We start from the raw sequence: 25084 nt of genomic DNA, 5'->3' as shown, positions 1-25084 counted from the left end.
TTACCGCCACAGTGCAGCAATGAATCAATGTAAACACAAGCGGAGGAAGCGAGCTGCACTTTCGACATATTTTCAACACGATTGAAAACGCCGGTTGTTAAAGTTTAAGACTCTAAAAAAATATATAGATGGACATTTTTATATTTTAGCTTAGTTTACGGTAGCTGAAGACTCCGGAAAAGCTTTTTATTTTGCTAATTAATTTTTTTATTTTTTTTCTGTCGAAAGAGGCGTCTCGAATCTTCACGGTTACTTTACGTAGCTAGGTTGTTGCAGGAAACATGGCGTCTCAGAGCAGCCTCTCTAAGCTGTATGCCGTCCAAAGCCAGCTGGACTGCGCCCTAGATGAAGCTTCAACGCAGAAGGAAAAAGAAGAGCTTGTCTGGCAGTATTTGAAAAAACTGGACGAGAGAGAGGAGCTGAAGATACCCGATTTCCAGACAGGTTAGACCACTTAAAGCTCTGGCTTAGCACGTAGCAGTTTGACTTAAGTTTGCTAAGTCTTCATGTCAATACAGGTCTCGACGTGTTGAATACCCAACATTTTACTGTTTGTTAATGAAGCACCACAACTTTCTTGGCATTTAAATACTTTTTGAGGTGTGTTTCTCACTCTGTCGCTTTTAATTTGAACACTGTGTACACCATAGACTAGCTATCGTAATTTAAATTGACCAAATTAAGAGAAGTTGTTTTGTGTTGGTCACAATGCTTCCTGTGGTTTGTTTTGTTGCAACATTGTGTGTTAACTCTGCACAAAAAAAAAAGGTTTAGCGCTTTCCTGTATAAGAATACGCATACTTTAACTATATAACAACCATATATCATCTAAACTAAGATGTCAAATTAACACTTGAAATTATGAAATTAAAAAATACAGGAACTATGTTATAATGTATGCATTATATACGTTATAACATAGTTCCTATATTATAATATGGGGTGACACACAATACGCCTCATTAATCATTATTATTATGATACATCGATCAGCCACAACATTAAAACCACTGACAGGAGAAGTGAATAACATTGACCATCGTGTGACATTTCAGTGTTCTGCTGGGAAACTTTTGGACCTGGCATTCATTGGTGTGGATGTTACTTAGACATGTAGCACCCACCTAGACCAGACCAGGCACCCCCACCCCATAGCAATGACACTCCTTGATGGCAGCAGCCATCCCCAGCAGGATGCAGCCTGACACAGGCACACACACAGACAAAAACAAAAAACATGAAGAACAGGACAAGGTGTTGACCTGGCCTCCAAATTCACTAGATCCCAAACTCTGTGGGATGATCCACAGGGACACCTCCCCTCAAAGCCCCACCCCACTACCAACATTCTGTTACCAGACACCACAGGACACCCTCAGAAGGCCCATGTCCATTCTCTTGATGAGTCACAATTGTTTTGGAGGCACAAGGGATCGGTGTAATAGCCCCAATTAGAGATACAACAAGTAAAGCTCCTGCTTAGTCAGTCGGTTTACTCATTAAATATAAATTGGTCGTATCCTAAAATGTTTTTTTCTTTTTATTAAACTGTCAGTGGCATAAGAGTTATTGTCACTGTCTATCATGTCTTGTATCGCTGTTATTACAACACCAAATTATGTCCAGCCAGTGCATTAGCATTAGATTTCCGTTATGGTTTATTTGTGGGGAAACTCTGTAAATCTACAGTTGAATCCTCAGCTGTTGGCAATATCTCATTACACCAGTAGATGGCGATGTACTGTAGAACATTAAACAGCAGCATAAACGGGGCTGTGTGTGTCATTGTGACCGTAAGTAGAACCTCAATCCCTCAAGAGTGTTTTAAATTAACTTGAAGTCAAATGTTTGGTTTTCTACAGGGGTTTGCAGTTTTTCACCCTGATGTTTTTCACCAAGGCAATAACTGTCGGTGTCAATGCATGACTAATTTATTTCATTTTTTAAAAAAAAATAAATTCCTCCATTTGCAGACTTTATTGCACATTCACAGATTAAAGAAGAATGAGAGCTGTTAAGGTATACTTATGCTGTACACAGGCATTTGCATGATTCCCAAATTTATTCTGCAGCGTGACACCATTGCAAACATGCAACCAGAGTTACCAAGACTCCCTTTTCTCCAGCGACGGGTAATCTTGCAGCAGATGGTATGACCCCCGCAGAGCCTTGATCTCAGCACTATTGAGTCAAGCAGGGATTACACGAATAGACAGCGAGACAGCCTAAATAATCCACAGAAAAACTGGCAAGTTCTCGGAGATGATCAGATCAGCCTGCTTGTCAATTATCTCAAAGGAAGTGTGTGGAGAAATGGCAGAAACACCAAATGTTGACTTGATTTAGTTTTTGAGACTGATGACACACGGCTGCACTCACACATCAAAAGACTTGATTTACTTGACACTTTGATGCACGGAGACTTGACAACACTTGAATGGAGATATTTTAAAAATGCTCTTGGTTGTAGTTTTGTTTTTTTTGGACGCGTGTCAGACTGTCATGTATAAATAATGACACAACCTAGATGCATACATCATCCCCACAATCTACACTTGAAGCTACATTTGCTGACACTAAAAAATAATAAAGTATACATTTAGACGAGATAAAATAGGCTTTACTTATTATTAATGTTTTCAGTTATTATTTTTTTAATTTTTAAATAAGACATCAAATCCGACAAGTGGCTGCTTATTTTGTGCAGAGTTAATTAAAAACTATTTCTGATCCAATAACGGGTTTCTTTATAAATGCTTCTGCATCTTCATCTGATATATCCATCTGATAACTGCTCATTTATCTTGTGAGTGCATGCAGGTCACTGTAATAAATATTTGTTATCTAACTGTTAAAACTGAAGCTCAGCCTTAGTTATATCTTCTGTATTTTCTTTCTCCTCCTTGGTTTGGGCTTCAATCGTTTTGTGACAAAGAACAAAAACCAAGTCTAATGAAATAAATAACCGTTGTGTCAAAGAATACATTGATACGGATTTTGGTGCTCACAAAATGTCAAAAGTCAAGTGCATGTGCTTAAAGACACATGATCTATATCAGCCAAGGGGATTTTCTGGTGTTATAATAGAACAGTTGTGCTGTGAGGACCTCCGTCTCATTGCTTTGATCCATCAAAAAACTTCTTCCCTACATGTCAAGCCAACACTGATATGCCCGTTAGGTGTTTTGCATCCGCTGCCACAATCCGCCCAAGAACAGCAAGCGATGTAAAGCGCCGTGACTAAACATAATTAAAAAGATGACAGCACCATTTTCCACTTTTGTGATTTGCTCCAGGCTTAGAGTGGCTGAACACGGAGGGGCCTCTGTCTTTAAACAAGGAGCTGGCTGGGAAAGTGGTGCTGCTGGACTTCTTCACTTACTGCTGCATCAACTGCATGCACATCCTGCCTGACCTGCACCGGCTCGAGAAGGAGCACTCCGTTGAAGGTTTGTGCACGCGTTTGCTGCCTTGCAACGCGAAATGGTTTTGGCGTTTTGGTGTTAGCCTTGTAAAAAATTATTTAATCTACACGAAGAAGTGCCTTCAGTCTGCAAAAAAATATTAGAAATATTAGAAAATATTAAAATAATGAACTCATATAATCTGGGAATATAGACAGGGACAGAAAGTGTTGAATGTGATGCCAACTTCCCGTTGCCTTCCCTGCTGTCCGAATTAAGAAAGCCAACTAACATAATGAAAGATGAGCCAGTAAGTCAATTACCAAAATTACTGTATCATACTGACTTGATATTTATGTGAATTATTTTGTTTAAAGGCAGCCTAAATAAGCATGTTTAATCAGACTTCTATACATACAAGCAAATGGTGCATTTCATTAATCAGCTGTGCATTAATACACATTTTGTTGTAGATAAAACAAAATCCTGATTTGTACAAGTTACAGTTAAATGACATCCATCTCCTGCTACATGATAAAGCATACGCATCCAAGTGCATTCATTTAATGTGTTCAGACTGCAGAAACGGGAGGCAGCAGCCTGGCAGGCCGTACTGAGGGAACGCATATCAGGTAGTGATGTATTACGTTTCATGTCGCCGCGTCTCGGGAACATGTGTAAGTTCACTGGGCCAGGGAAGCTGACGTGCATCGCTTCTTTTCCACAAGCGCATGAAGCCCCTTATCTCAGCTGTGAAGGGACAGTAACTAAAAATAATCCTGAGCTGCAGTGGGAGCACAGGACCTGTTATTGTACCCCCGTGGACGTTAGTTATATTGTTCTTAATATAGCCACTTTGGCGTAAAGCAAAATCTCTGGCCCCTCAAATTGTGAAATGCCTTCTAACGCATTTAATTCGGTTTCCTTGTTAAGGTTTTAAATGTCTCAGAGTGACATATATGTCTACAGTGCTTAGGCGAGGCTACGAGGAGTTGAAAGGAAATCCCTGAAATGGCTGGGGGGTAAACTTTAAGGTATGACATTAAAAATCTAAATACAAGCATCTGTCTTTAGGATGCAGAAGTTTTAAAGAACTGAGAAGCTGTGGCGTTTTAGTGTCCCCCTTGTATTTTGTGCAGTTTGAAGTTGCTAAGGAAATTGTCCACACAACATTGAGTTGATATCTTAAACAGACATCCTGCAGAAAGTTTCATGAATACCTCTGTGACCAAAGTATTTCGATAAGGCGTATTATTTTTATTATCAATGCTGCGTCTCCATCCTGATGTTGCTTAGTTATTTCACCAGTCCATCCATCCATTCATCCTTTTTCTTTTGCTTATTCAGGTTGTGTTTTGTTGGTCGGTTAAATTTGTGAGCGTTACTGTGATAAACGTCAGGGAAGTGTGGACGAATTGTGAGCCCATTGTGCTTTAAATATAAATTTTATTCTATGTAAAAATGTCCTTAAATGATCATCTGAATCTTCTGCAGTTCGAAAGTCAGTCGCAGGCGTGGCGATGCAGAGAGAACACACACACACACCTCACTGCACCGCACATTATCATACTTGCCTTATCTTTGGCACCGCTATGGGTACATTCTGTTTGCTGCTCTGGTCGGCGAGGTGTGGGAGCCACCCTGTCCATTCACTCCCACAGTCCACCCAATACCCACCCATCGTCACTACAATCTGTGCCGGTACTACACTGCTTGGCAGAGCCCACGGGTGACGAAATCCACCCGCAGATTGTGTTGAGTTTGAGGGTTTTGGAATTCTGGTGTTTTTAGTTCCGCAGAGGAAGTCACCAGTTTGCGCTATTTCAGGAGGATGTTTGTTGTCTTTTTCTGTCACAAAGAACACGCTGACTGGAACGAATGTGAATTTATGCATCTGACGTGCTTTATAAGCTGTTGATTTATAAAGCACTGGATGGAGCATGGCTGCCCCTTCAGTTAAAACAAATAACAGAGAGGAAGCAATTTGTTTTTGTTCCTCATATCTGGAACAAACTATTAGTAAAGCTTGTGGTCTTCTCTCAGTCTCAGTTTCCCACTGCATTTCATTAAATTAAATGTACTGAATTTAATGTGTTCGTTAAATTTATATATCATATTCAAATGGAAGTTGTGAGCTTGGGGTTACTCTCATGTACACAAAAGGCTTGGCGTTCAAGAGGAAACAACAACCATGAGTTGTGAGAACGCTGTTGCCAGGAATGCTGCAGTTTTGCAAGCTAATGAGCAGCTTACCTAATGCAGAAAATTCAATGGCGTCAACAACGAAAGGATGAGGCTGTTGGGAATATCATGAAATCAGAACCTTTGAAACTTCAGGTAACGTGGTAGAAGTCGCCCAGTGGCCTCGCAGTGGCAGTGCAGATGTCTCTGGGCTTGAATCTCTTAATCCGGTGGTTCGCAAAGTTTTTCTGAAAGGCCTTTCCTTTTGTAGATAAGACTATTCTGGTGTTGCTTTATCAACCATTGTGGAAACCATATCGATAGCAGAGGGAAGTGTGCGATCTCTTGAGTTGAGCATCAGATGCAGCTTTTATTTTTTTAAGAGATCCTATTGCACACGACAGTTTATATGTTTTTATCTGAAGAAATCATCTGCCTCGTCCTTCGCTCTGCATGTGCTGTCTCCAAGTGGCATCTCAACTTGATCTAAGCTAATATTTTTAGACCTTCAACACACTGCGGTCGCTCCTCGTCATCCACCGAGGGCGATATATGCCTCGTCATATTTTCTCTTCTTTGCTTTGGAAGCTGTGTTTTTTGAGTTGATGAAGACTCGTCCTCTGCTGTGCGTTTAGCTAGGAACCCTCTCAAAAACCTCTCCTAGCAGAGCTCAAGCAAGCCTCCCTAAGGCAGGGAACCACTGCCTTAATCAGACATGCCTGGGATGGTGTGATATTGATTATACTGTTAGTCCTAATTCTGTCTTTTTATTCCATGCCATGCCTGATTTTATGTAAATAAAGTATTCTCAGAATGACGAGGCACCTTTGGCATTCCCGTCGCACCACCCTGGCTCTGTTTACTCACAGTATTGTTGAATTTTTGAATGAAGGCAGTGGAATGAGCACAAAAGCTACTGTGTTTCCATGGTCCATAGAGTCCCACACAGATTGGGAAACAGGAAGGAAGCCTATCAACACATCTTCCATGTAAGGACTGTTCAGCACAGCATCACAAACATGTTTTCCACAGTTTTGAGCATTCCAGTTGCGTAACATCTGAACACCCTCGTTGGCCTTGTCAAAAATCAAAATATAACTCTGTCTATAGTAGCAGCGTAGTGTTAGTCGCCTTTCATGACTACTGACAAATGGTTTCCACTTAAAGCCTTGAGACACTTCCAGGAACCTAAGTTGGACCTGAGCTTGAGGGTTATTGACCTGTTAAGAAAAAAAGTTACATCCTTTTAACTCGGTCCTCTTTGAACATGGACTTATTGATCACGCTTATGCAACATGTTAACGGAGTTGTTAATGAGATTACTGTTGGAGAAGCACGAGTTCTATCCATTACTCTCACTCACTCAGTTATGTAAGGAACTAACAGACATGTAAATTGCCATCAAAGGTCGTTTTTGTACCTCCACGCTGGCGACAGCCTCGGCCAGAGGCATTATATGTCTGGGTGGTCTGTCCATCCTTAAGTCCATCTGATACTTGTGAACGCGATATCTCAGCGACGCCTTGAAGGTGTTTCTTCAAATTCAAGTATTCACTGAGGCTTGAGGATGAACACATTAGATTTTGGTGGTCAGAGCAGAGGCCAAAGACACATCTATATCATTCTAGTTTACACAACTGATATTTCAGGAATGTCAGTGGGAAATTTCTTCAAGTACAAATGTGCATTTGTGAACTCCAGGTTGAGCTAATTATCGGTGTCCCATTCTCGCAGTATCTCAGGAATGCCTTGACGGAAATTCTTAAAATTTGGTGTAAATGTCCTCTCGTTCTCGAGGCTGAACTTATTGGATTTTGTTGGTCAAAGGTCGCCGTGCCCTTCGTGTCCGTTCCATTCTTGTGAACAGGATCAAATGTGAGGTCCACCAGTGATGGATTTCTTAGAATTTGACTTGAACTCGAGGATGAACTCATTTCATTTCAGTGGTCACAGGTCAAAGTCACTGTGACCTCATGTGTTTCCCAATTCCGTGAATAAAATAACACTTGCTTGGGCTCAAGGATAAAATTATTTGGTTTTTGGATATAATGCAACGGACTAGGACACAGATCTGCTTAAATCTTTAATATGATGTGTGTGGGTGTAACCTTCAACTTGACTAGTTAGCAGAGGCAATAATGTCCCTAGACATGCTGTGGGTGGTTGTGCTTTTTGTTTGCTTGTGGTTTTGTTTATGAAGACAAACCTTATCTGTTCAATCTCTCTCTCAGATGGATTGGTCATTGTTGGTGTGCACTCTGCCAAATTCCCCAATGAAAAGGTGAGTGTTTTCATTGTTTGTTTACTTTTGCTAACACCTTTTTTTTTTGTATTTTTATAAATGTCATTTAATTTTTGGAACGCTTTGAAAGTTGAGGATGGTGCAAGAGAGTCCTTATCTCTTGCACACATATTTTTTGCCAAGAAATCTGATCCCTTTGGCAACTTACACTGTATTTATTTAAATTGATCATACTGTATGTCAAATAAGTTATGTTATCAATTTAAGGGCCAAAGTTTTCATGTCTACCACCTTAATTGGTGTAATTAAACAACATTTAATTGGATGAATTGGAAAAATAGCACCAACAGATCAGTCGCAGAGCTTTTCTTATTGGGCCGCGTTTGTCCCCAAACATTCAAAGGTCCTGGACAACATTCGCAGCGCTGTGCTCCGCTACGACATCTGTCACCCGGTGGTAAACGACAGCGAGGCCAGTCTCTGGCATGAGCTGGAGGTCTCCTGCTGGCCCACGCTGGTCCTGCTCGGACCACGTGGCAACCTGCTCTTCTCCCTGGTGGGTGAAGGCCACCGCGACCGGCTGACGCTCTTCACCGACAGCGCGCTACGTTATTATAGAGAGCGGGGCCTGCTGAAGACGCATACAGTGGGAATCAAGCTGTACAGAGACTCCCTGCCACCCAGCGTCCTCTCCTTTCCTGGGAAGGTGGCTATAGACAACAGCACCAAAAGACTGGCCATAGCTGACACTGGGCATCACAGAGTTCTGGTGGTGTCGTCCACTGGACAGCTTCTACACGTCATAGGAGGTAAGAGGTGTGGCCGGATTGTTATATATATATACACAGCACGTTGGCACTCAGTCCTCACTCAGGCCAGGACATAAATCTTTCTGGATAAAAATGTTCAACAAAATCCTGTTCTTATTTTCAGTACACTCAGTACAATTTACACAACACCATTTAGGCAATGTTGATATTTTGAGATTACTCCCATGCCTCAGCAACCCCCAGAGGAGGCACATGGTAGACTGTGTGGTCCCCAGACCAGCAGAGAGGTTGGCAAAAGAAGGGACTAGTACATGCTGGGAACTGGCACTGACCTAAGAGAGAAGGAAAAAAAATAAAAACGTTTTTTATTTCGGTGTCGGTGACCTCATCTCTTTGTGCACACATTATATGCAATTATAATATTCGCGCCAAGGTGAAGTAGATCTAAAATTGGCATCGTTCCTGTTCTGACATCAGCTCTTCGCGGGCAAGATTAAATCACGGCCGTGCATATGAATTAAAAAGCTGCTCCGTAGAAACCTTCCGCTGTCCACGTGTTCTTATTTCCCTTTCAATTATATGGGAAATACTTGAAAGGTGGTGAAGGCGTACCAATTTCCCTCCAACAGCTCTGAACGGACAATGATTATGGAACAGTTTATTATTACTATTGGAGTACTGAGGCACATTCAGAACCATTATGTTCACTTGGTTATCACTTCTGTCACAGGGACTGAAAGTGGGAGACGAGACGGCCTCTTGCCTGAAGCCTCCTTTAACTCCCCTCAGGGCGTCGCCATTAAAGGGGACACTGTGTACGTGGCCGACACTGAAAACCACCTGATTCGAAAGGTAGTGCCGACCTCCGTTTTTTTAATTTATTTTTTTTAATTGAACTTTTGCGGATGCCCAACAATACGTGTTTCCATTTGTTTCAGATCGACCTGTCGGAGGGAAGAGTCACCACCCTAGCTGGAGTAGGCACTCAGGGAACAGACAAAGAGGGCGGAGCCATGGGACCTCAGCAGCCAATCAGCTCTCCGTGGGATGTGACGCTTGGCACTGCCGGTGGGTTTTTGTATTCTGTCTACCTCCTGCTTCTGATCTCTCGTATCGAGTTCAAGCAAATTGAGATAAAAGGTAGGGAGGTCTGTTAGCGACGCAAAGTGACTGCTATGGGATTTGTGGTCTCTAAACTGCACGTTCGATCGCTTGATTGCTTTTGAAACAATCTCAACACCAGACCTTTCTCAAATTGTATCTGGCAAGGGTGTAGGTTTGATTTTGACATTGGCGGGGACAAAATGGCACCTCCTGGAGGCGTTGTTGTTTTTCTGTGGAAGTTTGGTAAACCTTTGATTGCAATTTCACTTAATATAGAGCCTATATATGCAGCTACTGTCTGCTATACTGCTTTTACCAACTGTCCTGACAATGGAGAACCCTATATTTGCAGTGTTTAGCTTGAGTTCTACTCTTGCTGCCATCCTGTCTGAGCATTTCACATAAATTACGCTAACTACCAACACTCACTAGTGTTTGGGCATCATACCGATTAAGCCCCACAGTTCATCTAGTTGATAGATCCCAACTGTGCCGCTTCAGCTGCTTCCAACAACCAGCAGTTATCGTCAACCAATCCTATTAGAGATATTATTATTATATTATTGGCGAAGGCAAGTCCCTACCCAATTCTACGCCCTTGGGATCGGAGGCGTCTTTGCAGTCTGTTATTCTTCAGCTTTTCAAAACCAATAATCAAACAAGATATGTGGAGATGAGAGAGGAACAGGATGATCCTCCTCCTATCTTGCTCCTTTTTTTGCCCTTTGATACCCGACTATTTGTGGCTCTGCCTGTGAGTACAGTTCATCTCTGACGGCGTCATTTTCTCAGCGGAGAGGCACTCTGAAAACATGCAGCATTATCTCCATTTCTAGGCAGAATTGTGTCTCCGTCCTGGTCCGCTGGGACCGTCTTCAAACACATTTAATGGAGAGGAGAGAAAAAAAAAGAGGACTTGGGCATCAGAAAGACCTCTGCGTCACTTCCAGGGTCACAGGTGCAGACTTCACAAGTAGAAGTGAGAAATTACGTTTACAATAAAGCAATAAGAAAATGTGTCTATGCCCCAGAGGATCTTTGGCTGCTCTTAGAGTCGTACAATTAATCTTTATATACAGTAGGACTAAAAAGATCCCAAGGGAGCTGCCATCACGTAAGCTACACTTATTAAGTATAAAGCAGAGACTCTTATCATCACATTGACCCAAAAACTGGAGCTGTAGATCTTTTGTCCTGTGGTCCTACTGTTGTGTGAACTTCCCTTTTGCTCGCTTGCCCAAATATTCAACCATTTCAAATCTCTCCGCCACAACAGTTTCATGTTTTTATTTCATTTATTTACAAACCTGTGCGACATTCACCCAATAAGTCCAATGCAGCCCTCATTGAACCTAGATTTTCCTTTAACCTTGAGACAAAATTGACAGATTCAAAATCTCAATTTCACATGTAATTGTACCATATTTCCTTCTGTAGTGTGTGTGTGTGCTGCGAGAATGCGCCTGTTTCCAGCGTTTAAATTGTTTTTCCGAGACAAATTGGATCATTATTTCGTAACAAAGTCTATTTCTAGACTTGTAATTGTATTTGTTGTGTTACCTGATTACTTGTAGTAGTTGCACAATATGATGGAACTACTACAACTAAACCAACCCTAACCCTAACCCTAACTTTAATACTGGATCGTTTTCTTACCCATAGAAATTGTTTAAACATATCATGACACCTCTAAAATATGGTAGACAGTAGGGTTGGAAGCAGACCATCATAATTGGAGACTAGTAGTAGAAACATTTACCGTCTAAGACCTAAACCTTGTTTCTGACGGTATTCCTGATTGTAAATAGAATAGGGAAACAACACGTAACGGTTAGGGATTCTCAGAGGTGGATAGATAACTAATTCATACATCCTCATTTGAGCTCTGCTGATTTATCTGCGAACAAAAATCAACAGCAAGTGAAAACCCTGCCCAAAAACTCCCAAACTCCTGTGAACTAAACGACAAGGTCTTTCACATTCTCACAGCGTAATCTTTACTTCACTACTCTACAAACCTCGACCCCTCTTACTTCCCGGCTTTTATTAATGTGCCGTGAGCATTCAAACATCCTTTATTATTAATCTCCTTTAAAATGTGCCACAGTGCTTTTATAATCTCAGCTTTCAAACCTTTTATCTCTAAGTGTTGGTGTGTATTTTGGATTGTCTTATTTGAGACCTGTCTTATCTGTGGGCATTTAGTCTGCAGATTTACAATCAGCATGCGTAGAGTTTTTTCTCCAGGTTGGACAGGCATAATGCACACGAGGTTATTGCTTAATGTCATTAATACATTTTAGAATATTTATCCATCTGAATGGAGCTCGGAGAAGATCTTCTTCACATCAAATGGGGCCAGTTGATGTGGTTTGGTCATCTGTTGGAATCTGCAACTGGGTGAAGACCATAATTTGCTGAAAGGATTATGCATCTGGACTAGGATCAACTTCCCTCTCAGTGATGCAGTTGCCAGGTTGAGGGATGTTTGAAATCTGCTGATGAGCACTGTACTCATCAACTGGCAGCCCTCACTGTGCAGTCATAATTATGTAAATTTAAATTCTTAAACAAATGCAAATCCAGGATATTAGCACTATTATTTAGCAATTACATGTATGCAATTACGAGCGGCAGTCTGTCTTTGTCACATTTCCAGCTCAGGTTGACGCAACCTGCTGCTTTGAAGCCTCGCCACCACACGGTCTGAGGATGTCGTATCAGACCTTTAACATCGTCCTCTGAGAGCACGTCCAAACACTCGTTGCATATTCATTACATATATCCTTTTTGTGGATGAATAATTAATTCGACCAGATCGGTCCACTGTCCGCCAGACGTGATCGGGAAAAGGCAGAAACTGAGATGTGATACTGTAAAGGTTATGTACCGCATTTATCATGATTACAGTTCTGAATCTGAGATGGCATATGGGCTTAGTCACACAGGCTGCTGTCGGTTAAACCTGGGGATCTGCATGTGACTGACACTGTTCGAGTATAAGTGTCTAAATCTATTTTTCACCTTTTTCTGCACTATTTAGGAAAAGAAAACTAATAGTACTTTTCTTTTCTGAATGACATGAAGGCTGACTGGCAGAGCGCCCGGAGGAGCAGTAGCACAAGTTCCAAATTGGTAACGTGTTTTTTTTGAATTTGCATGTGTAGGCGGTGTTGAAGACAACGTACTGTGGATAGCCATGGCAGGGACTCACCAGATCTGGGCTTTGTTCCTAGCAGATGGAAAACTGCCCAAAGGAAGGTGAGAGACTGGTACACGACTATCACGGCCGCTTAAAGCGGATAATATCCTTTAAGAGCATAAAGACACTATATTTTTAAAGCTATAATATACACTGATCAGACATAACATTATGACCACCTTCCTAATATTGTGTACGTCTCACTTGTGCCTCTAAAACAGAATGGACATGGGCCTTCTGAGGGTGTCCTGTGGTGTCTGGCACCAGATTGTTGTTAGTGGGGGGGGGGTGGATCATCCCACAGATACTTGATCAGTTTGGGATCTAGTGAATTTGGAGGCCAGGTCAACACCTTGTGCTGTTCTTCATGTTTTTTTGAGTTGTTCCTAAAGCGTTTTTCCCAACGTGCATCCTGCTGGGGATGGCTGCTGCCATCAAGGAGTGTCATTGCTATGGGGTGGGGGTGCCTGGTCTGGTCTAGGTGGGTGCTACATGTCTAAGTAACATCCACACCAATGAATGCCAGGTCCAAAAGTTTTCCACCAGAACATTGAACTGTCACTAGTTATTTACTTCTCCTGTCAGTGGTCATAATGTTATGCCTGATTGGTGTATGTTGCTGATAATATCACAGGAGCTCATTGACAGCAGAACGTAATCACGTGGCTCCTTTAAGGGTTGATTTTCATCAAGAGAAAAGAAGTTTAACATCCTTATCTAACAGAGTTTTTAATGCTCAACACATTTTGGTGTTTTCTTATTATCCTCTATCCATCTTACAACTTCAACAGCGAGTCCAAGGCAGGAACTTGCGTGCGATGGGCGGGCAGCGGCAGCGAGGAGAACCGAAACAACGCCTACCCTCACAAGGCGGGCTTCGCTCAGCCTTCGGGCCTGGCTCTGGCCCCGGAGGACCCCTGGAGCTGCGTGTACGTGGCCGACAGCGAAAGCAGCACCATCCGCACGCTGGCACTGAAGGACGGAGCCGTCAAGCTGCTGGTTGGAGGAGAAAGAGACCCACTGGTGGGTGTACGACAGATAATGGATGGATGGATGGTTGGTTCTTACAGTACAACGGTCAGGTGGTTTGTAACAATTGCGTTTTAACAGAGTGGACGCAGAGTACAAAGCACCGGGTGAATTCCAAGCGAGTTTCAGTCTTTGGATGATTTAAGGTCCAGAAATTCTCAGTTTTTCGTGTCAAACCCTTTTTTCTGTAAAAGCAGAACACTGAACATTGGATTGTAAAGAAGACTGTAACAACCAAATAACCTTGTGCGGTGCTTTTCAGTGCTGGTATAATAGTCCTTTACCAGCCTCTGCTAAAACCTGAATCCACCACGTTTGCAGCCATAAAAACATGCAGACAATTATAAGGAAGGACCTTGCGTGATGACCTAGAGGTTTTCAGGGCTATTCTTCCATACATACAATATAATACAATATTGATTGTTAAAAATCCATAGCTTCTCATTGTTTGTTAGTGAATCAAAGCCTGAAAAAATAAAATAAACAATTTCAGTGCTTCTTTTTTATCTCTTGCCACTCTGGTATATTTTCATAAAAACTCCCAAGAGCTCTAACACTTGTAGTCACCCATGAGAATCAGGAGTAATTAACTCAAGAGTCATACACAGTTTATTCAACGTGGCGAGGAGCCAACAGAAACCGGTGATACATACTCTGCTGCTCACCGACATTTAAGCTAATCAGCCGAGACGATGAAACATGAACCCTTTATTAACGCGGTTACACGTAAATTTTGCACTTTTATTGATGCTTTATGTGCATCAGCACATCATGCCTGGCATTTTGATCAATAATCTTCCAGCTACTTGAACATTTTTGTCTCTTACCGAGCTGCTATAAGTCATTTACGTCTGGGATTGTAATTTTAAACTGCCTATTTTTGTCTACCTCCCTAGAATGATTGTCAGTGTCCGGAAATGCATCAAAAGAGCATCTCATTTGATTATGTGCGCTGATTATATACGACGGATGATGCTGTAGCAAAGAACAGGAATAATTTGCTCTTATACAATCTGTTGTACTTTTTATTTACTGTACAAACACATGGTTTTGACAAGTTAAAGGAGGTCATCATAAATTTCCCTGAATATATATTCTTGATTTTGCTAAATTAAATATTCTTTCTCATAAATACTACAATAATATCCGTATGAAACTGAAGCTAGCTTCTCGAGATTCTCCCTGAGTAAAGCTACCAGCATCACTACAACTATACATACACTGATCAGCCATAACATTAAAACCACAGACAGGAAAAAGTGAATAACATCTTGAGACAATTCAGCGATCTGGTAGGAAACTTTTGGACCTGGCATTCATTGGTGTGGATGTTACTTAGACATGTAGCACCCACCTAGACCAGACCAGGCACCCACACCCCATAGCAATGACACTCCTTGATGGGAGCAGGCATCACCAGCAGGATGCAGCCTGACACAGACACACACACAAAAACACTTTAGGAACAAACATGAAGAACAGCACAAGGTGTTGACCTGGCCTCCAAATTCACTAGATCCCAAACTGATCAAGTATCTGTGGGATGATCCACAGAGGCCCCTCCCTTCAAAAGCCCCCCCACTAACAACATCCTGTTGCCAGTCACCACAGGACACCCTCAGAAGGCCCATGTCCATTCTCTGATGAGTCCCAACTGTTTTTTGGAGGCACAAGGGAGACCTAGACAATATTAGGAAGGTGGTCATAATCTTAAGCTGGATTGGTGTACAGTATTTCCAAAAACTGGAGCTTTAAATTTTAGTGGGTAAATTAATGAAATAGATGGTGAATTGCACCTGAAGGGCATCACACCCAGACACGGAGGTCCCACCTCTGGCGTGGCGTCGGCGAACATACGTCCACATGTAAACCCTCTGGTATTTGCTCTAGCGATTCAGCGAGAAGATATGTTTGCGTCTCGGCCGCTGTCGCCGAGCAACACTCTGCAGCTGCGGAGTCGGCGAGCCGCTCAGGAGACTTTTTTACAAGATTGTAATCTCATTTGTTTGTTTACTGAGTGGAGTGATACATAATGAAAAGTTATTGGTTTTAATCCCCTCCAATTTCTCGCAAATTGGTGGTTGATTGGCTGTAGTGGTGATTTATTACGTCGTCCTGAAACAATCTGTAACGCCAGAAACTTTCTTCACTCAATTTACTTCTTGTCAATTTTAGTAAATCAATGAAAAACTTGTCTATTTTTAAATCGATTTCTTCTTTATAATTGCAAAATGTTTTCATTTATTATATTCTTTTTTTATGACATTTATTCTTGATGTTGTTATACTTTTCTTCAAAACTTCTCGAGAATGACTCATTCGACTTTCTTTTTTTTTTTTTTGCACAGTAACTAATGGGACTGAAATATATTGCCATCGTTTGAATGTGGTTCTGGATGAATTATTCAGACACCCTTATGTTAATGAATCCAGTGTTTCCTTCAGGTTTTTAGAAGAATCCTTCTAATGGATAATAGTAAAGAAAAGGCATCAACTTTCTTTTTTTTCTCATCTTTGCAAAAGAAAAAAAAAGAACACGTATTAAATGTAGATGGAGGCTATTAATTATTTTACCTTGGGTATTTTATTCTTTGACCCGTGGTGAGCTGAGACGTGAGGGTCACAATTTGCAGTTTTGGGCGTTTGCGTGTATTTTTAACTTCATTTGATCTCCTGTGAAATGTTTTTGTCTTCTTTGAACTAGAACCTCTTTGCTTTCGGGGACGTAGACGGGAAAGGGGTGGATGCCAAACTGCAGCATCCTCTCGGTGTCGCCTGGGCTCCGGAACAAAGCCTGCTCTATGTGGCCGACTCGTACAACCACAAGGTAAGTGATGCGTGTCACAAGGCTGCAATTCAAAGCTGCGCTGCGCACGCGTTTTAACGCTTCTGTCGTCACAGTGGTCTCATTTAGGGTCGTGGAGTGAATGCACAAAGCGGCTGAAAACCTCTGATCTAAAAACCATGTACAGGGAACATACAGCATTTGTAATAATCCTCGTTTTGTTTCTGTGTTTGTTTTGTGCGTGTTGTCAGATCAAGGTGGTGGATCCAAAGACAAAGCAGTGTAGCACTTTAGCAGGGACAGGAGAGGCTGGAGATACCCTGGGCCCTGAATTCATCAAGTCCTGCTTCAACGAACCGGGAGGAATCTGCGTCGGTGACGGCGGGAAGCTTCTTTATGTCGCTGATACCAACAACCACCGAGTCAAAGTGCTGGACTTGGCCTCAAAGACTGTCTCACTGGTCAGACTTGTGTGTGTGTGTGTGTTTGTTACAAAAATCCACTTCCAAGCATAGACTGTATAAAGATGGACAGCGAAACTGCTCCACAAAAGTGAAGCCAAAGCAAGTAGAGCTCCCCCTGGTGGCTGATTGCAGTATAGCATATATCATAAGCTCCGCCCCCTCCATGTTAGTGGCTAGAACTTGGGCCAAATTAAAACACTAAAGAACATGCATATAAAGTTAATGCATGTTCAAGTGTAAGTTTTTTTTGGATAAGTTTTGTTTCAGTTAGTTATTTGACACTGTAAAAACAGGATGTGACATAATGGCGACCACCAGTTGCCATGTCAACTGCTCGAGCGAGTCTGGAGGAAGTGTGGTCGGGTCATCGATATCACGGCTTCACTCTCGGACCGTACTGATCAGACTCTGGCTCCAAAGTCGCAAGTTGGCGGCACCCGTATCCCCGGGAAAATAGCGTCAATTTGGCCAATGACAGGAAGTGGAGACACATTGTCCATATTTATATACAGTCTATGCTTCCTTAGCCTTAGGGAAGTACTTTACATTTTATCCACGTTTATGTCGTTAATCTTTCCTGAAAGCTTTTGTACTATTAGATTGTGAATGAAAGGTGAAAGACAAAGGTCATCCTCTGCCTTTTTTTTCCCCAGTTCCCCATCTCCACTGACTGCACGGACACAGTCCCCGCTAAGCCTTCAGGTCCTTCCAAAGCCCCCACGCTGCCTAAATCAGCGGCCAGGAAAGAGGTGCCACCGGTGGCGGTGTCGGCGGGCCAGACTGTCGTCATGTCGCTCACGGTGTCTCTGCCAGAAGGAGCCAAACTCACAGAAGAGGCACCGAGCTGCTGGGCGCTCTCAGCCGAAGGTAAGTCCACCAGTTTGATTCCCACTGATCCTGTGATTTTATAGTAAGTAAAGTAAGTAAATTTAATTTATAAAGCACATTTAAGCACAGCATAGACTGACCAAAGTGCTGTACAGTGGATAACAAGGATTAAGACAAATAATACAGAAAAACACATTGGACCATTAGTCATAAAATGTTCACACTGCGAGTGACGCAGCTACACAGTCGCCAGATTTTAGCCATTTAAGTGCGACTCACGTTGAGCAACACTTATGTGAGAGAGCGACAAGCAACAGTACATTTTTAAATGGAAGCTGGCATTATGAAGGGTTGAGCGTCTCGCCCCAACATAAAATCTAACTTCAGCTTCTTTTTGTCGCTCTTCTGAGCGTTTTACCCTGAGCAAAGCTGCCAGCATCAGCCACAACATTAAAACCACTGACAGGAGAAGTGAATAACACTGACCATCTTGTGACAATTCAATGTTCTGCTGGGAAACTTTTGGACCTGGGATTCATGTGTCAACATAAAAGGTCGCTTCAACTTCTTTTTGTCGCTCCTGTGACGCAGTGACGCGTCAACCGATCACCCGTCGCCGTGTTATGTTTAAAGTCAGTGCCCGTTTCAAACCACCCATTGATGGCGTCATGAGTCCAACAGAGACTCTGCAAACATTGTCGCCAGCACACTGAACGAGTTTTAGCTTTATCTGCTCGTAGTATGAACGCACCATTAACGCTCTTAGGTTGCCGACGCTTTGATTGGTTGCACATCATGCCCATCGCCAAGTGACCAAGACTCAGCCATCAGTTTGTAGCTACACAGCGCTGGCTTCCATTGTAAATTACTTGTATACTTTTGCTTTTCAGCTGGTGGTCTGAACACACCATTAAAGAGATCTTGACCGGTGGCTAAGCCTCCCTTTCGTTGGTGTCGCTACACCTTTCAAGTTCCCACATATGCAGTTCATAGAGACCTTTGGTTTTGATATTTTTTGCTTATTTTGTCTATAAAACGTTTTCCTGGAACTTTCAAATATCTGCCAGTTATTTACAATTTACTGCAATGCTATAAGTGTGTAATAATCCTAAAACTGCACAAGGTGTTGCACTGACCTCCAAATTCACTAGATCCCAAACTGATCAAGTATCTGTGGGCGTATAAGAGCTCGTATTATCGCCACACCACTTCACTTTGTGGAGTAATCCGAAGCTCGGCCATCCTGCTTTGTCTAATTACAGCGGCTCAGCTGTGATTGGACCTTTTGGCTGTTCAGGGGAGGTATTTAGGCCACGGTTAATTCTGAAAACAGTGCCGTTTTGTTGACAAAAAAATCTGCCGTAAAAGGCTTTATTAAGGAGAACAGTCGGGAACTTACGGTGAACCGAGAGAAATCCCATTTCCACACTTCAGGAATTAGCCGCTTTCTGAAAAAGGATGCATCTCTGCAGTCGCCCAACTCATGCTGAGCAAGGCAGGATAGACCTGCTGTTGTTGTTATTATTATTTTTGTCTCAATCCCAACCTAATCTCTACATTTACGATTTATAAGCTGGTGTTGAAGTGTGAGCCTCTCACTTTCTCCTACTAGGCTTTATTTTGATATGTGAGCTGCGATTCTGCCAAAGAACAATGAAGTGAATGATGCTTAACCTTCACGTCATTTTCAACGTACTGTACAACAAGCAGATTCTCTCTCTGGCAGCCTGCGCCTCGGATTTATGGTTCACAGCTGAATTTATGGAGGACAATTTAATGTTGGTGTTGACTGTGGCGCAAGAGGCTTTGTTGAGTTTTCCGAGATTGCGATCAACAGGGATCGGACTTGAGAGCGGAGTGTGAAGTGTGACAGTCAACGCTTCATTCATCAGGTCCGGAACAAAACAGTTTCCATCATTGCGAGCGGTGCAGCAGGCAGTCGGCTGTATCAGCAGGCTATTTTTAGAAGGCTTCGATAAGACGACATGCCTTGCTTCACATAATTAGCTACCAGGCTATGTTACGTGATCCTCCGCTGTCCCATTACACCCAGTCTAGACTTATGCTGATCAGATCAGAGCAGAGCAGAGGGAGGAATTTTAATGGATCAAGTTAAAAGTGCAGGCCATATCTAAATACTTTTTTTTTTTAAGTGGCTTTTTAGAAATGGCCGAATCCCTGGGACCCCGCGTTAGGCCTCGGCTTCATTAATCACCGCTGGCATGGGTTTAGCCGTTTCTCCGGCGAAAGATTTTCTCACAGTTCAAGTCGTGGCCCTTTCTTCTCGGCTTTCATTTATCTTCCAGTGGTTAGTGTCTCTTTAGGTTTCCAAAAATATCCCGCCGGTGTTTCAGAAACGTAATGTCCTCGCTCTCACTGATTTGGTTTTTGTGAGTTTCTGTGCTGCGATTTCAGAGCACTTCCATTTAGCGGTGTTGTGTAACGCGCACAGGCTGCACCCAGCTTCGCTCAGCAATTAATCTTGATGCCAGGCAAACATTCTCCTACAAACACATCTGGTCTCTCATGGAGCATGGCGGAACTGTAGACTGACACGGCTCCTAACCGCGCATTGATCTTGTTGTTAGCCGTGTTAGTGCAGAGTGTTGTGTCTGAGGAGGGCTGTGTCTGGCAGACAGCTGGTACACCACCTGAAATATCTCAACAACAATTAGATGTACGGCCTTGAGATTTGGTGCAGCCATTCACGGTCCCCAGAGGTTGTATCCCAAAGACTCTGATGACTGCTCTGACTTTTCATCTGTTGCTGTCATTAGTTTGAATTTTGTGAGTTTTGAGCGAATTGTCTCAACAGCTGTTGATCACATTTACGCCGCCTTCAAGATGGATTATCAATAACTTTTTCAATCACTTAAATCTTTCTTCAAGCGCCATCATCAGGTTTAACTTTTTACTTTGTCCAATATTATCTATCTATCTAGCTGCACCAATCAGGCATAACATTATGACCACCTTCCTAATATTGTGTGCGTTTCCCTTGTGGTGATTCATCAGAGAATGGACATGGACCTTCTGAGGGTGTCCTGTGGTGTCTGGTAACAGGATGTTGTTAGTGGGGGGGCTTTTGAGGGGAGGGGCCTCTGTGGATCATCCCACAGATACTTGATCAGTTTGGGATCTAGTGAATTTGGAGGCCAGGTCAACACCTTGTGCTGTTCTTCATGTTTTTTTAGTTGTTCCTAAAGCGTTTTTGTGGCTGCATCCTGCTGGGGATGGCTGCTGCCTTCAAGGAGTGTCATTGCTATGGGGTGGGGGTGCCTGGTCTGGTCTAGGTGGGTGCTACATGTCTAAGTAACATCCACACCAATGAATGCCAGGTCCAGAAGTTTCCCAGCAGAACACTGAATTGTCACAAGATGGTCAATGTTATTCACTTCTCCTGTCAGTAGTCATAATGTTGTGGCTGATCGGTGTATACCAGACAATTAATTTTGTAATTGTTTTTCTTATTTTATTTTTTTTTTCTCCCACAGGTAACGAGTGGCTGCTAGATAGTCCGGTGATCACTGGAGAAATCGTGGATCTGTCGCGGCCCCTCCGCGTCTCAGCCAAGCTTCCAGCAGCCGTGAGGCAGTCCAACGGCACCCCGAGCCTCACGCTGGCCGTATGGGTGTACTACTGTATGAAAGCAGGTAGCGCCTGCATGATGAAGGCGGCCTCGTTTTCCCTGCCCCTTCAAATAAGCGCCAGCCCTGGAGAGGAAGAGGTGACTGTGGCGTTGGCGCACGCCTTCTAAAACCACCGTCTGTTGGTATCTGTTGGTCAGACGGAGCTCCCGCTTTAAACCAAACGTGCAATTCAAGCAAACCAGATTTTCAGGAGAATTTCAATTCAAACTGCAAGACGGTCTTGTCTGAGAGACAGTTATTGATAGGAGTTGATTGCTTCCCCAGGCATCTTATAAAAGCTGTACAGCAAACACAACAGCTGCCTAATTATCCATGTCCACAGTATGTGATAGCAGATTTATTCTCATCAGGACAGGCTCTACTAACTGTACAAAGAAATAAGTCACAGGGAAAAGTTCCACTCCATTTTATTTCACCTAAAAACACTCACAAGACTAAATCCATACAGAAAATAAAAGATATTCTGTGGATATAATAAAAGATTTAATGTATTATTATCTAATTGACAGGTGGTGGTGGTCACCGTGTGAGTGACGGGCAGATTATGAAACAAATTTAATTATGCATTATGGAAAATTAGACTTTCAAATATTAAAAAATAAAGTAAAAAGCAGCTTTAAACTTTGGCCTTAAACGACAGACGGCTGCAAATCTTCAAGATGATTAAATTCCAAATGTGCCGCACAAGATGTTCATTCACGCAGTGTTTGCTTTTTAAAACTTAGAAACTGTCTGTGGTTTTCTTTTATACCCATGAGTAATCACACGGTAAGATAAAAAAATAAATAAATAAAATAAAAGTGGTAAAGGATTTATTATGCTTTTAGTTGCAGAAGATGATATCTAGTTACAGCCAATTTAAAAAAAAAAAAAAAACTGTTTCAAAGGCGTAGTTAGTAGTAAAAGACACCAGTAAAGCTTTTATGTGTGCCAAGTTATCTATGCAAAGACTCGTATAGACTAATATAGCGACCAGCCACAACATTATGACCACTGACAGGAGAAGTGACTAACATTGACCATCTTGTGACAAACTTTTGGACCTGGCATTCATTCGTGTGGATGTTACTTAGACATGTAGCACCCACCTAGACCAGACCAGACACCCCCACCCCATAGCAATGACACTCCTTGATGGCAGCAGCCATCCCCAGCAGGACACACACACCAAAACACTTTAGGAACAACTAAAAAAAAAAAAAAAACATGAAGAACAGCACGAGGTGTTGACCTGGCCTCCAAATTCACTAGATCCCAAACTGATCAAGTATCTGTGGGATGATCCACAGAGGCCCCTCCCCTCAAAGGCCCCCCCCCACTAACAACATCCTGTTACCAGACACCACAGGACACCCTCAGAAGGCCCATGTCCATCCTCTGATGAGTCCCAACTGTTTTGGAGACCGGCACAATATTACAAAGGTGGTCATAATGTTATGCCCGATTGGTGTGTATTTCTGTGTAACTGTGTGCGTGGGGTTAACGTAGTTTACAGCGTGGACTGTGCCTTCGGGGGGCGCACCGATCAAGCTTCCGCAAATATTAGTCCACGTGTGTGTCACCCACACGCTGAACAGTCTTAATCTCTGTTTGCAGACTCCTCTCTCCTCGTAGCCGTGAGCTCTGTCTAACGTCTCCGCTCTGCGTGTGACTGATTATACTTTTGATTGTGATTATTCGCGACACAAGGAGCCCCTTTGATTCCGTCCGTTAAATATTGCCGTTATCCAAGTAGTGAATGAAGTGCCTGTGCTGTCGACGAGCTGATGGCACCGACCGACCGCTGCTGCTGCTGCTGCTGCTGCTGCTGCTGCTCCTCGCTCTGCCTGCACACTGTGGGACGCTGTATTAGGAAAGCTCATTAAAATCTGTCTATTAGGCGTTTATTCACTCCATCTCCACCTATTGGGACCGAGACGCTCTAATGATGATCTACTGAGGAATATGATAATGTGGATGTTGTTATTGTCATTTTCCTCTTATTGCTTTTCAAAGTTATGGGCTGTTCGATTGTCGACATGTCATCACGGGGTTTTATTTGTGTTGGATGGCTCGTCCCAAAGTGCCTTAGAGGAAGAGGAGGAGGAGGAGGAGGAGGAGGAGGAGTGTTACTGTATGGATGGTGCAAACTGATGACACTTTAACCGTATCAGAAGCAATAACAATATGTTTTATTCCCACAAGTTATTTATTTCAAATGAACTGAATAAGTTTTGTATTTCCCCAGCTCTGTTGTCCCCGAGGCTTTTTTATTTTTTGTTTTTTTTTAAATGAACTGTAATGAGCTTGAGTGGCTGCCAGTGGGCATTAAATTCCTGATATTGTTTTCCAGCTCTCACTTGATTTATTTTTTATTTTTTTTGTCTCAAGCGTCCAAGAAATTAGACTGGACGGACACGTGTCCTGCAGAGACCTGAAGAGCGTAGCTGCCATTCCTCAAAAAAGCGCCCCTTTACATTTCTCCAGAATCAGGTCATGTAACTTGAGTTGGCGCATTAATAAAAACCAAAGGGCCGCTGCTCAGCCTGGCGCTGGGAGATATTATCAAAAGCTTTCGCTAATGAGCTCACTCCCTCGGTAGATTTGTCACAAAGCCGTGTTATGCTGGAGCCGACCTCGGATGACAGACTTCCTGTTGCTGCAGCGTGCAGTAAATACCTTTCTTTTCTTTTTTTTCCCCCCGCTCTTTACACGAGGTCGGTCCAGATTTCCCTCGCTCACTTATTTATTTTTTTTGCTCGTAAACACAAGCACATGTCTACATGTTTACAATGACAGTCAGGAGGTTTTCCAACAGTAATGCGTGTGTCGTGACAAGTGACCGTGTGACAGCTTTTTGCTGCAGGTCTGTGTTATTGCCTTCCTGCAGTGGTGTGGTGATTTCTTTTTTTGCATGTTTATGGCACCTAAATGTTTCAGATCATCAAACAAATTTAAATATAAGACAAAGACAGCACAAGTAAACACCAAATGCAGTTCTTAAACTAAGGTTTTTAGTATTAAATCCAAACCTACAAGTGTGAAAAACTGTTTGCACGACCTGTTAAAGCATAACATAACTGTGGTTTATCACACCTGAGTTCAATTTCTCCAGCCACACCTGGGCATGATTACCACCACACCTGTTCTCAATCAAGAAATCACTTAAATAGGACCTGCCTGACAAAGTGAAGTAGACCGAAACATCCTCAAAACATAGACGCCATCACACCGAATCCAAAGAAATTCAGGAGCAAATAAGAAAGACAGTAACTGAGATCTATCAGTCTGGAAAAGGTTATAAAGCCGTTTCTAAAGCTTTGGGACTCCAGCGAACCACACTGAGAGCCGTTGTCCACAAATGGTGAAAACATGGAACAGTGGTGAACCTTCCCAGGAGTGGAGCGGCCAGCCGACCAACGTGACCCCAAGAGAGCGGCGGCGACG

The 25084-nt window shown here is 42.7% G+C and overlaps 1 protein-coding gene across 1 annotated transcript; it reads left to right on the top strand.

Moving 5' to 3' along the window:
- Positions 1-278: 278 nt before the first annotated feature.
- nhlrc2 (NHL repeat containing 2) lies at positions 279-23984 on the top strand. Its single transcript, XM_084567645.1, has 12 exons — positions 279-444; positions 3297-3449; positions 7817-7866; positions 8231-8636; positions 9328-9449; positions 9536-9665; positions 12869-12962; positions 13695-13926; positions 16636-16758; positions 16968-17177; positions 17834-18047; positions 21503-23984. Exons 1-12 carry the CDS (start codon positions 282-284, stop codon positions 21763-21765), a joined length of 2160 nt encoding a protein of 719 aa, XP_084423771.1. The 5' UTR covers positions 279-281; the 3' UTR covers positions 21766-23984.
- The last annotated feature ends 1100 nt before the right edge of the window (positions 23985-25084 follow it).

This window comes from Chelon labrosus (genome assembly GCF_963514085.1).
Source record: "Chelon labrosus genome assembly, chromosome: 19".
Classification (NCBI taxonomy): domain Eukaryota; kingdom Metazoa; phylum Chordata; class Actinopteri; order Mugiliformes; family Mugilidae; genus Chelon; species Chelon labrosus.
This window is presented reverse-complemented; position numbering and strand designations above follow the sequence as displayed.

What these genes read in the sequence shown, in the direction of transcription:
- nhlrc2 (XM_084567645.1), top strand. Translation starts at nt 282, where the DNA reads ATGGCGTCTCAGAGCAGCCTCTCTAAGCTGTATGCCGTCCAAAGCCAG. An exon ending in GATACCCGATTTCCAGACAG is followed by an intron (nt 445 to 3,296) that starts GTTAGACCACTT and finishes GATTTGCTCCAG; the next exon opens with GCTTAGAGTGGCTGAACACG. An exon ending in CCAAATTCCCCAATGAAAAG is followed by an intron (nt 7,867 to 8,230) that starts GTGAGTGTTTTC and finishes AAACATTCAAAG; the next exon opens with GTCCTGGACAACATTCGCAG.